Raw genomic sequence first — 18,165 nt, forward strand, 5'->3', positions numbered from 1 at the left:
AATAAAACCGTTCAACAACATCTATCCACTTCACTGAACTACGATGTCCCAAAGCTATAGGTAATGATTTCTCTACCGTCCACAGGCTCACACTCACGAATTTTGGAGAAGAAACTAGAAACTAAATATCGTAAAAACGAGAGTCTATTCACAAGTTCAGAACCTTTATTGAGAATTCAGAATTTGTTTAGGTTTAAAGATGTATCGAGTTTTCTCAGCAGTAATGTGTTAGTTATGAATTCTACTGCCCAACGTGTCGGGGACTTACGTCGGCTCGACTGTTAGAAGACAGAAAGATCGTTTAAAAGCACACTATAACCCTAGGTTCAAGGATAGTTCAAGCATTGTTCAGCATGTTCCAACCTCCAGTATTATGTTCAAACTAATTGGTAAAGCTGAAAACGAGACTACGCTACGGGTGAAAGAGATACTTCTAATCCTTCAAAATAAGTGTATATTGAACAATCAGTAAACAGCTACTGAATTCTTACACGCAACTTTAGGTAATTGAAAGTTAACATGCTTCTTGGCCATGTTCCGAGTTTAAAGATAATTTTAATTACTGGCTTGGGATCAAACCTGTGTGTATGGAGTTGTACTATATGTTTTCTACCCTTTTTGTAGAAAATAAGAAATTATAAATTCCGGTGTTTTTCGTAGTTCCATAGTTGGACACAGAGAAGCACTCAAGTGAATTACAAATTTTGACTTTCCTTAATTAATGGGTGAACTAGATAAAGTTGAGATTAAAATGTCCGCTCGTCTGATTCTCTTACAGGAAAATAAATGATATTTTTAATTAGCAAGCTGCGTTGTCTTGTTAGTAAATCAGACAATAAAGTTGTGAATAGACCTGCTGTTTATCTTCACTACCGGCTAGTAATTTAGTAAATTTTAAGACAAAGCAACATTAGGCTATCTGATGTGCCCATCACAAAGAATCAAACCTAGGATTTTAGCGTTGTAAGCCCGAAACTTACCGCTATTCCACTGGAGGATTTGCTGTTTAGTCAAAAAAGAAACAATTACTGTTGTGTGTGTGAGGATCTTAAGAATTAATAAACATATTTAAGACAATGTTGGGATATGGAAAAGCAGAGTCTTATAAAGGTTTTACACACAGATTTTACATACATGCAGTTTTGACATAGGTTTTATGCAAGTTTCACATTAACAGATATGAATTTATTTTTATTTTCAGTTTCATTAAGATTCAATGCAATAACCCCTAAAGTTATCGCATTCACGATTTGTGCGTGATATTTCTGCTGTAAATATTTAGTAAATAACACCCTTTGGTTTCTGTGGAACTCTGGTACTTTCATTTTTATTTAGAGAAGAGCCTGTCTGACTTTCAAATGTGCTTCATTTTATTTGGGTTGTGTTTGCCTTAATAAAACGAAGAACGTAGAGTTCCTTCCTGGTAAACATGAAGTAATATAGCATGTAGTGTTGCTAGCATAGAGTTTAAAACATATTTGATTTTAGTAGTGAAATCCATATTACGATCTTGTATTTCAATGAGGATATTATTCGATATTGTTTCATAGAATTTTGCTTACTTTTAATTTAGAGACACTTTCAGTTAGCTGTTCATATTCAGTTTCATGTTTGTTTAACTTAAAGGGGCAGAACACAAACCGATAAGAGCTTTATTGTTTAGATACAGAATCACTTGGCCAGTCGTTAATTGTGTTATTGTTTATTTTAGCATTGTAGTGTATTGTTTATCTTGCATTTTCAATTGTGAAAGTGCTAGTAAATCTTTGTATTTTGTGTAAGATTGTGTCTTGTCTCTCTCTATGTGACTCAACTGTCACATCAATCTCACTGAAAAATATATAAGTTCAAGAGTCGAGAACCTCCAGTTATTAGCAGGCCTAACTTTTCTGCTTTGTTGGTCATCCGTGAGATACCACACCTAAAACAGACATTAGGTTAAAATACGATATATAATCATATCGTGTATTTTACAACCATCTTTACTGATATAGAAGTTTCTAAAGTCTTATTGTAGTTTGTTTTATGTAGTTTGCCATGAAACACATGGTTCTTAACACTGTTTAAATTCTCAGTTGTAATTGCCTTTGTGTCTTTAACGCTCTCTTGTCATTTTTTGGCCCGAAAAAATGCGGCCGCGTTCTTTCGCTGTCCGAGTTGATAATGTCTTTATATTCCAGCTAATGAATGTTGTTAGAGAGTAACCAGTCAAATAGTGACGTCATCGTAAGAGAAAGAATATAAGGTTTTTCGCAAGGTCGAAACTTTATTTTAACTCAGTTCTACTTGTTTTGTTTTTATGTGATTAGCTCAACAGAGATCTACCCCAAGGGACAGAAAGCTGCAGATCTATTCACTGATCCAGTAGAGGTCACAATCCGCTTGTCTACGCAAATATGCACGCTGTTTTTTGAGTTTGTGTAATAAATAAAAATTGTTTCATTTTCCATCAAATGTGTCCAATCTGTTTATTTCTCGCTCATCTTTATACCCAGTCGAGCTTTCAGATTCAGATTATTCAACAAATTTCCTGCTCGCAGCTCGATCCTCCCATTATGAAGAGGACGTGTCTAATACTTGCGAGGAAACCAGTTTATATGAAAATACCACGTTGTAAATGTATTGTTGAAGACGGGAGATAAATTCAACTTAAGATTAAAGAAAAATAAATATTTGCTATCAGTTCCATGGTAGAAAGATTTAACACATTTATTCCATCAACTAGTTATAGAAAAACGTAACGTAACCTGTATTTTCAATTAATTATTTATAACACGTTATGTCATAAATGAAGTGATTGGAAATAGGCAGAATATAACAAGTGAATTACTCAGGTTACTTATAGTTTAGCGACTAGGATCAAACAAAGTCGTATGGACTGTCCTTCCTTTTTCTGTATAGTACTGAATTTACACCATTTTTTGATCTTCTGGAGGTCGATCTGTCTGAATAATATTTAAAAAATATCGATAATACTACGATCAAATTGAATTGGTAACAACAGGTTTGAATTATAAAGAATTAGTTTGAATAAATTCACAGAACAATAGAGGAAAAGGATCGTTAACTAGAAATTTAACTGAAAGCTGTATTATGCTTGTTCATACCCTCTAGTGTACATTTGTTGATTGTAATTTGATATGGTTGAACTTAGAGAAATATAACCTCCTTTGTTTTTATTCTAAATTGTAATCACTCCTTTCGATTTCCTCATTTATTTTTTAAAGAAATTGTCTGAAAAATAAACGTTATTAGCCTTTCCACTTTGGTGAATAATTTTTCGAACTTGCCATGTGTCAAACCGGTGATAACCAAGAAACATATTTTGACTAGGGAATACCGCAATGTTTTTTGTTTTTTTTTGTTATTTTTAACTAATTACTCATAACAGACATTTTAACTTGGACATTATTCTGAACTGATTTTTATTTTATTGTATAATTTTTTCTGAAGAAAATGTAACTCTCTTGTTATTTGAAGTAATTTTTATAATTAGTTACGTCTTGAGAACTTTTGGAAATGACTGCACGTTATGTTTCTATATTTTGACACAGAACCAAAAGCATTATGTCGGTTAGCTGCGCCATCTACTGACTAGCTTCGCTTTCTAACTGCCAACATGGCTGGTATGAAACAAACTCCGCTCACGTGCAGTGGCCATACGAGACCTGTTGTCCATCTTGCTTTTAGCCAAATTACTCCATATGGATATTTCTTAATATCTGCATGCAAAGGTTTAAAGTCAAAATCTGATTTATTTATTTAATGAGATACCTGACATTAGTCTACATCTCTTTGCTAAGTTCAACTCGCATTCGCTCTTTCAGTTCTTTAAAAGTTTAGTACTACTAGGTTTACAGTAAAAACATGAAAGTTTGACTTTAAAATAAGTATATTTTATGTTTAATTTAAAGTTTTGTTCTGTGAATGTGACTTTACATTTTTGTACTGGTAGTAGTAGTAGTATTACTGATGCATAGTACTAGTAGTGATAGTATTAGTACTGATACTGATACACACTAACACTAGTGTTACTATTAGTAATACTAGTCGTGACTTAATATGTAACATTAACACTAGTAACAGAAACCTTGCTGTCGTGTCAGCAATCAACAGTAAGTTACTTACTGTAGCACTTTCATAGTAGCTTATTACCAATACAAGTAATAGTAATATCATAAAAAGTTTGATAACTTTCTGTTACTTATACGTATAGGTTATAGTACTGAATCAGTGAATGATACTTACATTGGCTTAATGTAAATATATATATATATATATGAATCACATTTACGTTGGCCACCAGGCTATACAACCTTTTGTATAAAGGTTGCACTTTACAACATTACTTAAAATTTAAATGTAAATGAGATTGGAACAGTGGAAAGCATACTGGAGTGATCTTTATATTACCTTTAGCTATTGCTGCTAATCAGGTCAACTATGAAATAAAACAATGTACATAAATATTTTAAATTAACTCTCCTTGATTCAAAAAATCAACTAAAATTTGCAAAAAAAAAGTTTTTAGCATATTGCTTTTCTGTTTCTATAGAAATTTTCAGTTTAAAGGTTTTACTTCATCATTACATTCACATTCTAAACATAGCAGCTAGTTGTGATTTTTCTGTAGGATACATCTCCATGAGCTTATTCTATATACCCTGACACACAATGCAGTCAAAAAATTTACAATGATTGCTGGCTATAACAGTTTATACAGTTATAACACAAATACAATTTAAGAAGTTTTGCCAGTGTTTTTCAATTCATAATGGGTCTTTGTTAACTAAAAAAATTGTTTTTAATTTTTAATATTCTTTTATGTTCAGCCAACTAAATGACTGAAGTGGCTGGCATGTACAAGATATTCATAATTTTATAAAGCATGTTTGTAATAATGGAATTATGCTTTCTTTCAGAATGCTTTTTGATTCAAATGGAGGAACATCTAATGGTTAAACCTGTATGTCTGTTGTTAAATAGCAAAATTCAAAATAGTGCATCATAATATAAAGATATTTCTTCAAATAAAACATCAACACAATGTAAAATAAACAAAAGAAAAACACATACAAGCTTTAATATTCCATTCCAAGATTATTGTACATATAAGTGGAACATACTGGTCATGGAAAAAAAATGCTCTAAATTTACAGGCCTCAGCAACACTGGTGCTTCTTAACTTGTAGTTTTTTGCCTAAGCCTGAATTATGTCTTCCTTTGGATTTCAAGTTTTTATATATGTATATATATATTGTACATTTACAGGGTTTTCAGTTGGTACTTGTGACACTTAAAAACATTTTTTTTTCTTTTACATGGCTTTTAGAACTTTAATTAGAAATGAATAAAAATCCAAAATTAGATAATTGCATTTCATTTATATCAATTATTATCTTAATCATTAAATATTCCCCTCCCCCTATTTATTTGGTAACTCAATTTGAAATTATTTATCAATACCAACATGTATTGGATACAGTATTTACATCACCAAAAATATATGTTTTTATTAGCATATATGACACAAGGATAGGGATAAGGCTAAAAATTACATAATATTACTTACATGTTTCTTCTTGTAATGGGTAATTTCCATACATAAAGGATGACTGAAACATTGATTGAAAAAGTTATATTTGTGTATACTGTTTGGTAAATACTTAATTTTTGACAAGGAAGAGAAAAATTTTAATAAATTAAAGTAGTAGTTACTTGAGGATACTTTTTGGCTAAAAACTACTGTTACAGTTTTTTTTTTTCTAGATGGGAAGCCAATGCTCCGACAAGGTGACACTGGGGACTGGATAGGAACATTTGTTGGCCATAAGGGAGCTGTATGGGGAGTTGCACTGAATAAGGATGCCAGCCATGCAGCAACTGGAGCTGCTGATTTCACTGCTAAAGTATTACTTTTAATTTCTTGTTTTCTTTCTTAAGAACAAATATCAATGTAATTGACAATATTTGAGACATTTTCTCTAAAACTGGAAAGATTTTGTAAAGATAAGCCACTTGAGTTCTACTTATGTCATATTAGAATATGAAGTAGGCTTATGTCATATCTTACTGTCCTTACTAAGCTTAGCATAGTGGTGTATTTTTATGGCTTTTATTTATGAAGTCTGTCCCTTAAGCTGGCATATGTAAAACATTAGATGTGTTTTTAAGCACCAGATGTCTTTTGGTGATTGGATTAGCTACCCAAAACTTTCATAGATACATTATTTTGTATGCAAATTAAATCTATAATTCTGTTTGCCTTACCAACATTACATTAAAATGTTTAGATTTGAAATTATTCTATATAAAACCATTCAGGTCATCATGATGATTTTTTTCACTTTCCAGACAATCAATCATTCTTTCATATCCACATACTTGTATTAAGAATGTATTAGGAACATAAAAATAGAAATATTGAAAGAAAAACCATTTATTCAGTTGAGGCAATCTTTTCACTTTTCAAAAATCAAAGCAACATTGCCAATTCAAACCAAATGTAGTCTTTAATATCCAAGTACTTATCCATCAGAAGTCTGAGTAAATTCCAACTCACAGCACACGACTACTTTCTAAGGTAAACCATTTCACAAGTTTATAATTCTAATGTAGAATATTACTGTATGGAAATAATCTTAGCCCTGAAGTTCTAAAGCTAGCACTTGCCTTTAATATGTTTCTGTTTCAAACCTTATTCCACCATTTATATAAACCTATCATAATTAAAGCCACTAACAGGAGACACTTAAGTCCTTTCTGTTTTTTTCTGAACTCCAAATAATTTAAATCTCTTAAACCAAAATCTTCCATCATGGGAATTGGAAAAAATAGTTTATTGGATTTGTTGGTTGCTGGTTGAAAGAAAGCAAAAAGTTGTTAGTTCATTGAAAATGGACATTTTTTACTAGTGATGTGCCTCTGGGTAAAGTGCTTGTGCCTTTGGTTTTTATTTATATTAATGACATTGATAGGGGAATAATAACTAAATTAGCAAAGTTTGCTGATGCCATTAAACTTTTGTATTTTTAGCTGAATTGAGGATATGGAGGTATTACAAAATAACTTGGATCAGTTGGTACATTGAACAATTAGTACAAATAGTTGGCAAATGACGTATAATTACAGTATGTGCAAGGAAATTCATTGGGATTAACATAATTTAGGTCAGATTTAATATAGGTGAGAATTCACTCAATAGTGTGACTAAAGAAAAGGATCTTGGCATAGTGGTAGATAAGTCACTGATGCTATCAAGGCAGTGCTTTGTTTCTGGTATTAAAGTTAATAGAATTTTAGTGTATTTATAGACTCATTGAGCACAAGTCAAAAGAGGTAGTTATCTTTACAAATCACTTTGAATACTGTGTACACTGTAGGTCTCTCTATCAAGAAGAGATATTGAAAAAAATTCAAATTAAGATTACAAGTATGATTCCAGAGATGGAAGGATTATCTTATGGAATAGGACAAAATCTATTAACTTATTTACTCTTGAAAAAAGGGGGGTAAGAGGTCGTCTAATTGAAGCTTACAAGGTTATTTAGATGATCAGTATGATAAAGGTCTCTGAATACTTATGACAATATGATAAGAGTATACAAGTTTAAGACTTGAAAGAATAATGGATCAGACTCAGTTAAGAAATGTTTAAGATTTTTACCAGGCTGATTAGCTTGTGGAATGAGTTGGTATATTGAGCATCTTTACAAAAGGTTAAGAGGGGAATCAATTATTTCCTAAAAATATAAGATGAGCCCATGTTGTCCATGTATTATGTTAATAAATAAACCAAAATGAAACATGATATTCTATAAAAAACCTCATAAGTAATCATGTTGGTAATAATATAAATTCAAAATTATTTTGAAGCTATAATTTCCAATAAAGTACATTACTTCCACTGACATAATAGCTTTTTTGTTCAGTGCTGCCCTCTGTATGCAATATTTTTTTATTTACCATTAGCCCTGAAACTCCAATCTACTCCATAATCAAAGTGTAAATTATTATGCGACAACCTTCCACCAATAGGAGTGTGACACACACTCCTGACACAGGTTACTCTATTTGATTTCACCTAACAGTCACTTCGCGTTAGGTAGTTGTTGAGTTCAGATGTTCTAACTTTTTGTATGAATTTACACGATTCTTTCTTTTTCAAAATAGTACTTTCAAGTTTTCACAGATCTTTGTTAACTGTACTTTATTATTAAGTTAACTTACCTTGTTTTTTCCTTTGGTTTAACTTGTCTTTTCAAACCTTTTTATCAAACTCATTCACAGTTGAATATGATTTCCAAATTTCGAGTCTCGACTTCTGCTGCTGTAACTACTACTTTGAATGTTGTGATAAAAGCTTCAGGTACGGGGGTCTAAGCTTTCGTTTGTCCAGAAATTTAACTTTACATGGGTCATCCCTCTTCTCCCAACCCTACCCAAGCACTTCCAGTGCCAGTGGAACCTATTCATGAAGATGAGGATTTTGACAGCCTGTTTCTTCCACTCACTGCCATGCAAGCCCGTGTGTCTCCTGAGATTTTGATCATCCAGTCCACTGTGTGTTAGGTCCTTCTGGTAGCTCCTTTCTGGCCAGCAAAACCCTGGTTTTCACTTCTCCTTCAGCTCTGAACAACTCCTCCATTACCTCTTCCTCTGACACCATTCCCTCTTTCGTCAACCTCGGTCACCAGCCCTTCACACATTCTGTCTTCATGCATGGCATTTCTCCAGTCCCTTGTGAGGAGATTCGGTTTATCCATGTGTGTAGCATCCCTCTTGTTCCATTCTGTTTGTCCTTCCTCTCACAATTTATCAACAAAAGTGGAAGGTTTTAAGATTAAAAGCAGTACCAAGCTAACCTAAATGTAACATTTCCATGTAGCCTGATAAGTAAGTAAAGCCACTTAAGTACTTTACAAGTGTTTTCTTTTATAGTATTTTAAACCTTACTTTCAGGATGAACATTCTAATTTATGATTGACCATCAGTGCCAAGGTTTGAATAGATTTGCACTTAACTAATAGGCATAAAATAATTTTAGTTATGAGCTACATAACATTAAAAGATGGTAGAGGTAGTTGATTTAAAGCAGGCTTAATTTTTTGACTGCACCTTGTAATTCACTACATATGTTATATGTATATATGTATTTTAATTTTCTGATTGTTTTTAAACTTAATTTTTTCAAATAACTTTCATCTGTACTGTTTATCATTTATCATTACTAAATTATTTTCACAGTCATCATTTTGAGACTTTGCCAATGATGGATTAGGTGTATTTTAAAGTATAAAACATCTATAAATAAACTTTTCTTCATAACCACCATCATTGTTACCAATACTGAACTTCTTGCCTGATCTTAAGTTAAGGATAGTTAAGGATAACAATGATTCATTTAAGATATTTTAAGCAAATATTATTGATAAATATTTAATAGATTATCTTTAACCCTTTTGCAACAGGTCATGTCAAAGGCCATGTCATCGTGTTTGTTGACTTGCATTCAAAATTTTATTGAACTACCATTTTATGAATTTATCTCAATAAGTTTGGTATGAAATGGTATTATAATTCAAATTTTAATATTATACGTTAGTTAATTTCTTAATTTAAAAGTAAATATTAAAAAAATACAGCTAAACCTCAGTTTTGTATGTCACATGGTATGTTGTTTGCAGCGCTGGTTCGAATTAGATATTTGTGATGTCAAAATATAAAATCTACAGTTTCATACGAAATAGGAACTCAAACTATCAATATTGAAAAGCTAGAATATAAAAAATGAACATCTTATCTTTTCTATTTCCTAAGATATCACTCATGTACTGAATCAAACACATTTTTGGAAACAGTCCCTTATATACACTTACTTCTATATATTACATGAATAACCAATCGAAAGCTCAGAATGTCTCCCTAGTGGTTTTCTCAGCCATTTTAATGTGTTATTGTGTTAATTTCATTCCTTTCGTAATTTATTTTTTTTGGGGGTATTTAAAATGTATATATAAAAAAAACGAAAAAAAATTTTCTTTTCACATCCTCCATGTGGGAAATTTCATAAGGCTTAGCAACCTACAACAAGCAGCAAACTAATACAAGGGTCATAACCAAAAGAAATAATTGTTTGCTTCTTTATTTACTGTTCTATGTTTTAAGAAAAATAAAATTAAGAACTTATTTGTGAATAGTAATAATGTATGTATATATATATATATTGTATAATAATTGAAATGTGACTGTATTTTAGAAAATAGTAAGTAGTCCACTAAAACTTAGCCAAGACAGGTGACTTTGTAAAGACTGAAGGTCAGTTTTATATTATTGGATATGTAACATGAGTGCACGTGCACTGCATCATAGTAACTTCTGTATTCAAATTCGATGACGAGGAACCCACTTTGAGTTTAATAATGGTTGGAGATAGCTTGAATGGGTAATGAAGAAAACTTTAATATAAGTTTAACATAACAGTAAATGTACAAATGAATGTTTCAATGATGACAAAACCTTGTCGAAACGTTGTACATTTACTGTTATGTTAAACTTATATTAAAGTTTTTCTTCATTACCCATTCAAGCCGTCTCCAACCATTATTAACTTCTGTATTGTTAGCCAAGCATGGCTGGAAGGTGAATATAATAAAAATAATAAATATATATGTATAATGTTATGAGATTTAAGCTATTTAGATTAAACATTTGTGTTTTCATGTTACAATTTGTAGTCATTCTAAAACGAAAAAAGCATAATTTATATATTTTTTCCCCCAATTTTATTATTGAGGTTATGAAGTCGGTCAAATTGAAGCAACCCATAAAAAAATATAGTAGTGACAATATGAAATAAAGTATAAAGTTTTTCTAAAAAAAAATTTCATAATTAACTGGAGATTATGTGGAATATGAAAATGTTCTTATGCATTAAAGTATTTTTAATCTTAAAAACCAGAATTGCTTTGTATGTTGATTCGTCAACATTTTGAAAGAAAAAGGTTTTTGAGAAAATCGTTAATTAAAAACCTGATATTTTGTGTACAAAAAACCTTATAATGTTTACAAACAACCTGCAAAATATTATAAAGATGTGCATACATTATCAAAAACCATAGTATAATTACTCTCATGGATACTTTCGTGGTTACAAGCTGGATGGATTGCACCCAGCCCGTAATGGAAAGGATAATTAATAAATGCCTGTTATTTATCATCTGCTTATCTTTCTACACATTCTGTGACAAAATATTTTTTGTGCTTTGTAAGTTATTTATAAACATAATTTTTCTTGAAACCATGTTTTGATTTTCAATTCTTATTTAATTCCATACTGTAGTTTTAAAAAGATTTGAATTTTTTTCTTAGATAGAAGTTGCATATTACATATTATGATATTATAGATATTGCATATTTATTTGGAGAAGGTATAAAGTTGGTTTTATAAGCACATAAATATATAATTTTGTTTTCAGTTCCAGTTATTAATAAAGATTGATGACCTTTTGTGCCACTAAAAATCCCCCAATTCTCTATTTTTGCACCATGTGAATCCTCACTTGAATAACATTTTCACACTTCCTGCATTTTTCTTACTTGTGTTCAGAGAAATCCCATCATTAAGGTATCTGCAATATTAAAAGATTTTGTGTACCGTTACTTTACAATATCACTCATTTTCAGGCATTTCAGGATTTCGGAATCTTCAAATATGTGTTTATTAGCAAATCTCTTTAATTATTATTGTGTTTATAAGTTTAGTCTGTTTCCATTTTAAGGTATGAGAGAAGGTTATTTTTATATTCTTAATTCATTACAGTCAGTGACAGCTCATGGCTATTAAAACTTTTTAAAGTTCAATAAAATATTTGTAAATTCAATTTATAGAAGTGAACTTGAGCCTAATTTCATTGTAACATGACTTTTACTGCCTGACGAAGAGCACCTACCTGAAATGTTGTATAGAATATAATTATAAAAAGTTTTTATGTAGACGTGTCAACTTATTCTTTATTATCTTTTATCCAAATGATACTTTTAATTAAGTATATTTATTAGTCATTAGGCAAATAAATTTTTCCAATTTTCTAGCAACACTTATTTTAAATTCAAGGATTGATGTTGCCATCTATATACTTGCTTATTGTTTAATTTCTAGTTAATGGAATGAAAGGTTGAAACACATCTGAAGTATTACAAATATATACTTGCTTATCTTTAGGTCATTGTAGTTTATTATACCATGCTTAAAGACTACCAGTTGCTTTGGCAAGTTGGCACTAAATGTTTTGTTCATATATGAGTTCTAGAAAAAAAAAACGTATTTTAACTGTTAGTGTTAATTATTGATGGTTATCTGAAAAAGCATGATGTGAAATATTTTGCAAAATAATTGTAGTTAGACCAGAAAATCTGTTGTTGAAGTAAATAAAAGTATTGTAACCTGTATTAATCTTAGTCATGTTGTATAACTCTTATTAAAGATATCTTATCAAACTTAAGGATATCTGTGGAATTTTATTGAATTAGAATATAGATCTTTGTCTTGTTTTAAAAATTACTTACACAGCTGAAGTATGAGATAAACCTGTCCTAAAATTTGTTGTTTCAAAAAACTGTGGATATATTACTGTTAAAAAAAATGGAAATTTGTTTTAAAGCTTTGGGATGCAGCAAGTGGTGAAGATCTTCATACTTTTCCCCACCAACATATAGTGAAGAGTGTGAACTTCAGTCCAGATGGGAAGAAGTTGCTGACTGGTAGCAATGAAAAAATTGTACGCATTTTTGATATCAACCAGTATGATGCAGGTATTGATTATTAGTATGAACCATAATTAAAGTTTATTAGTATCTTAATACGAAAGTATTTTTGAATTTGTTGGGGTGAATATTTTGGTTTGGTTTGCACATATATTTAAGTGGCTCATCCATTTTTGTAACTTAGTATTAACTTAGCTCATTTTGTAGATATTATATATTTTAAATGGCTGATCCGTTTTTGTAATCTAGTATTAAATTAGCACATTTTGTAGATATCACATCTTAAAGTGGTTGGTCCTTTCTTGTAATTTTGTCTGTTTTGTAGATATTCATTTTTAAGTGGGTAATCTTTTTGTTATAATTTGCCATTTTTTTTATTTTTAATGTTTAGCCAGATATATGCATGCATACATAAATGCTGTAAACAGTTTTAGAATTCTTTTTTAATTTCATTGTTCTCAAATATCTACACTGAACAGAGTTTACTTTGAGAAATTTGACTAATTTTCCTGGTAATTGTTAGGTATTTTCTATTTTAGCAGCCAGTCCTGCTAATATATGGTCATTAATCAAATAATGTGTAGTTGATATATATAGACCTCAAGTGTTGTTGCCCCACTAGTAATAAATTGTTCATTTCAGCTATTCTGCAATATTAAAATAAAACAAATTGTCATGTTGTTCTTATTTTCAGTTCTTACGCACTTGTACTCTTCTATCAACTTCTTTATTTTGTATTATTCCTCTTTCTACTTTCATTTTATGGTATTGTGTTCATATAAATAGTTCTCCAAAATACAAATTTAACATAATTCAATGCCAAACTCTTTATCCATGATACTACTTCCTAACTCACTATCACACTAGTTTTAATTACAGCTAGTATGCAAGTCATATGTTATACATCTTTAACAAATTAATGTGCAGCCTGCAAGTGTGCAATAAATAACACTGGTGGGTATTGGGTACAAAGCATTGTGTGTGTGGTTCTTTGGGTGGCGAGTTGTTTAATTTTAAAACTAAATGCTGGTATTTGTACAACAAAAAGTGAGAAGAGTGAAATTTTGCACTCCCAAGTCACTTCCTGGAATGCAATTACTCTCATTAAAATTTGACCAGTCTCAAAACAGTTTATTAGGTTGATGAACCTTAGATTGTATGAAAATAGCTTCTTCTTTTTATTTCATGTATTTTTGAGAGTTGCAAAGTTATCATTAATCCAATTATCTAATTTTTGTACTAAATACTGTACATCAGAGCTTCTTATATAGAGCTGGACAATTAGTAGATCTGCTAATAAATTAATTAACAGCCCAATTGATCCATTATTACAGCAGTTAAAAATTAGAGACAATGGTAGATAGTTTTAGCAGTTTTGCCATAACAAAAACAGGGTAAGTAAGTTTGGTAGCAATGGGAATCAAACCTGAGATCCTTGAATCACAAGTTTCCCACCTCCCGAATCAACAAACTTGAAGTAAAATGAAACATCTTGTAAGGCTAAAGTTGAATAAAACACACATACCCCATTATATAGCTTTGTGTTCAACAATAAACAAACATAATGGCAATATTTCGATTACTTGGATAGTTGGAATAATAAAAAATTATGCTTCAATTAATTAATTTTTCTCAGTCAATTTAATCATAATTTTGATTATTGGAATAATTGAAAACAGTAATAAACAGAAATACTAATTTCAATTAGTTGATTATTACATGACAATCAGTTTAATTGTAATTTTGATTAATCAATTGTTGGAATACTCATGAACAGTAATAATGAGAAACACTAATTCATATAAATTGATTTAATCATAATTTAATTTCCTCTTTAATCAATTACTTTATGTAGCATTAATCAATGTTATCACTGCTCATAGGTAATCAGTTAGCCTTATTAGTCAACTAAATCTCCCAACTTTATTCTTATATAGAATTTAATCTAAAGAACCACTTACATCACTTCAGGTTTTAATCTTTTAATTTTCTATGAAAACCACAATCACAAATTTATGAAAACATTCAATTTTAATCATTATCAACAATACTGACTTTGAATAAAATCACCTGTTGATTCACTCTTCTAGTAGCTAGTCATCTGTATGGAGTTTTGCTTTAGTGATAGAAATTACATATGACAGCAAGCAGGAAACATTAATATTCAGTGATTAGCTTAGTATTCTGTCAAAACAATGAATAAATTATCTTTTTACTATCTCGTTATACTTAGTTGTTCAAGTAGAAATCTTTCTTATAGATTAACTTCATGGTTAAAATGTTTTTTTTTTTATATATATACTACCTACTTCACATGCTGGACACAGTAAGGTGGAGCTGGAGCTGTCTTGTGATTTTCTTCAGTTCACTTTAGTCCATTGCATGGTCTTGAACAGTAGATATGTTTGAGATTTTTTTCTCTCTTATTTTTTGGAAATTGGAATTCACTAATAACTTATATTTTGAATTATTTAATACTAGATATGTTACCTAAAATTCTTTAACTTTTTTGCTGAACTATGAAGAAGTTTTGCTGTTAAAAAATGCACAAATATTATAAAAACGTATGTGATTTGAATGCTTCAGCTATAGATGAAGCAGGATAGCATTAAATAACTGTGTATCCAGTTCCTTTTTTCTTTTCTTTTTCAGAACCTTTGCTGTTTAAGGGTCATACATCTGCCATTAGACATGCTCTCTTTTTAAAGGAAGAAAAAGTTGTGATTAGTGCTTCTGATGACAAGACTGTAAGGTGAGTTTACTGAGGAACCAACTTGTGATAAAAAAACATCCACATTCCATGCTAGTTGCAACTAGACTAATGGTAATGGGACTAGTGAAGCTGTAGGAGTTCACTAAACATGTTCATTATTAGTTTGTTTTTGTAATACCTATTTAATATATCAAAGCAAAATATACGACAAAATTTAACTTTCAAGAGCCACTCTTATAGTTTTCTATTATTCTTGTTAAATGGTTAGTAACACAGTGGGAGTGGGATTCCTTACACATATTTCGTAGTTAAATTAGAGTACTATATAACAAATGCTCTGTCACAATTATTGTTTCCATTAAACTCCTAACTCGGCTTGGCATGGCCAGGTGGTTAGGGTGCTCGACTCGCAGTCTGAGGGTCGTGGGTTTGAATCCCCATTACACCAAGCATGCTCGCCCTTTCAGCCATGGGGGCATTATAATGTGACGGTCAATCCCATTATTCTTTGGTAAAAGAGTAGCCCAAGAGTTGGCGGTGGATGGTGATGACTAGCTGCCTTCTCTCTAATCTGTCTAGGAATGGCTAGCACAGATAGCCTTCGTGTAGCTTTGCGCAAAATTCAAAACAAACCAATCTCATAACCAAATTAAAGTATATCTGTATTCAATGTATTTTAGTTAAGCCAGACTGCATGTATATAAGAAAATTAGCAACTTTTATATATGTGTTAAGCTTAATTTTAAACCACTGCCTCTTAATATTTTTTTAAAATCTAGTTATATTTTGAAATAATACTACACAAAATTCAGTATATTTGGTTCCATGATTTATAAAATTATTAGTTATTGGCTGCACTTGTAATTTTTATCTGCAACTTTATATGTGTGACTACAACTTTGTTTTATTCTGCTTATAAGCTCAGCTTTTAAAAACTAGTTAACAATTGTGGTATATTGAAAGCTTCAGAAATTAGACATTTGTCTCTTGTGACTTTGTATGATGGAAATTAATGTTAATGCAAGCCTTTTAATGGTATCCTACTATGTCTGTATGTGTGTATCATCCATCACCCAGAGTTGGCTGACTCAATTACTGTATTTTTTTAATATTAAGTTCAAACTGTCTGACTGTGTACATAAGCAATTTTGTTTAGGGTTTTTGTCCTAGAGGGGAGGGGGGGGATAAAAATAACCCAGAAATAGGGCACACTTCCACTTTTTTCCATACTTTTGGTTTTGAGCTTAAAGACACACATACTCAATCATTTAAATGAATGAGTTATTACTTTCCAGCAGCTGTTCTTGTTCAGTGCTGCACTCTATATGCTAAACTTTTTTTTTGCATGCCACAAGCCTCATAAATCTCGCATGTAAATCAACATGTGACAACCCTCCACCAATAGGAGTACGACACACCCTCCTAACGCATGTGACTCCCTCTATTCTACTGAACTATCACTTCTCGTTTGGCGTTTTTTGTCTGGCACCTTCCCGTCATTTACCTGTCAAAGAGTTTCTCCAATAGTTGTGTATTCTCGATGCAAATTGGAAATCTGTGTTCGATCTGTCCTGCCTCAATCACTTCTTGGTTCTTTCCCTTTTTACTATGTTGTCTTTTATCACACTCTGATGGGCAATTTCTCCAGGATTGAGGATGTCCAAGGTCAACATTTTGTATTCTTGTGCCCACGTTCCTATTTCTGATCCCTTGTGGAGCTGTCTTGGGTTTGTTCATCATGGGGTTGGGTATCAGTTTCGTGCCTTGTCCTTCAAACTTCTTTTGTATCTGTATGTCTTTCTCTCCAGTTCCTCATCCACTTGCTGTAGCTGTCGATGCATTCAGACAGGATAGGGACCTGTATATACCTTTATTTTTTATCCCATTCATTATCTTCTCTTGGTGATTTTGTTTATCCTTGCCACTCTGTGTCAGATCTTTGTGATTGCTCTTTCCTGGCTGACATAGATCTTGTTTTCTCAGCTGCTTCAGCTCGATCTGTTAATTTTGTTTTGGATCGATTTTTCCTACCCTCCACTTTGGCAGCTCGTGTGACATGTCCTTCTCTTTCTTCATTTTTGTTTCTTTCCATCTCCCTCCTTAAATCCTAATTGGATCTGGATGGCCTTCTATGTCCTGTTCATGCCTTCAAGGCTTCTTTCTGTTGGTTCCCTTTCCTACTGTTTCATTCTCTGGCACCACTCCTCTGTTCGTGACATTTTTCTTCCTCCCTTACCCTTTGGATTTAGTTTTGATTCAGTTGGCTTCTTCTTCCTTTTCTCTTTTTTCCCATAATCAATTCCTGGTGTCTTCACTCTGATTAGGCACCTTGCCTTTTACCTACATCTCTCTCTCGTCGTACATTGGAGGTACTTCTTCCATTGAGCACTGGGACTACACCTTGTTCACTTATCTCCTATTATCTGCTTTGGGTAGCTGTTTCTTCCTCTTTGGAATACCGTCTTCCACCTGTTGCCATCCTTCACTCTTCAGTGAAACTGTAACTGGGTAAGTTACCTTTGTGTGCGTGTGTGTGTGTGTGTGTGTGTGTATATATATATATATATATATATATACTACTTCTTTATTTACGAGGTACTATTACTTTTCCTTTTTCGTTACTTACGTACGTACCTACCCTACGTTCGTTTAGGTTAGGTTCGGTCGTCCGTTCGTTACTAAGTATT

At 31.6% G+C, this 18,165-nt stretch overlaps 1 protein-coding gene across 1 annotated transcript in view; it reads left to right on the top strand.

The window, feature by feature from the left end:
• The first annotated feature begins 3,608 nt into the window (after positions 1–3,608).
• LOC106471655 (serine-threonine kinase receptor-associated protein-like) overlaps positions 3,609–18,165 on the top strand; it is a 21,538-nt gene continuing 6,981 nt past the window's right edge. The window contains exons 1-4 of the mRNA XM_013932271.2: positions 3,609–3,734; positions 5,770–5,909; positions 12,663–12,813; positions 15,418–15,517. Of these exons, the coding sequence (XP_013787725.1) occupies positions 3,620–3,734; positions 5,770–5,909; positions 12,663–12,813; positions 15,418–15,517 (506 nt within the window). The 5' untranslated portion in view covers positions 3,609–3,619. The remainder of the gene's footprint in view (positions 3,735–5,769; positions 5,910–12,662; positions 12,814–15,417; positions 15,518–18,165) is intronic.

Source organism: Limulus polyphemus, unplaced genomic scaffold (assembly GCF_000517525.1).
Source record: "Limulus polyphemus unplaced genomic scaffold, Limulus_polyphemus-2.1.2 Scaffold4765, whole genome shotgun sequence".
Taxonomy (NCBI): Eukaryota; Metazoa; Arthropoda; class Merostomata; order Xiphosura; family Limulidae; genus Limulus; species Limulus polyphemus.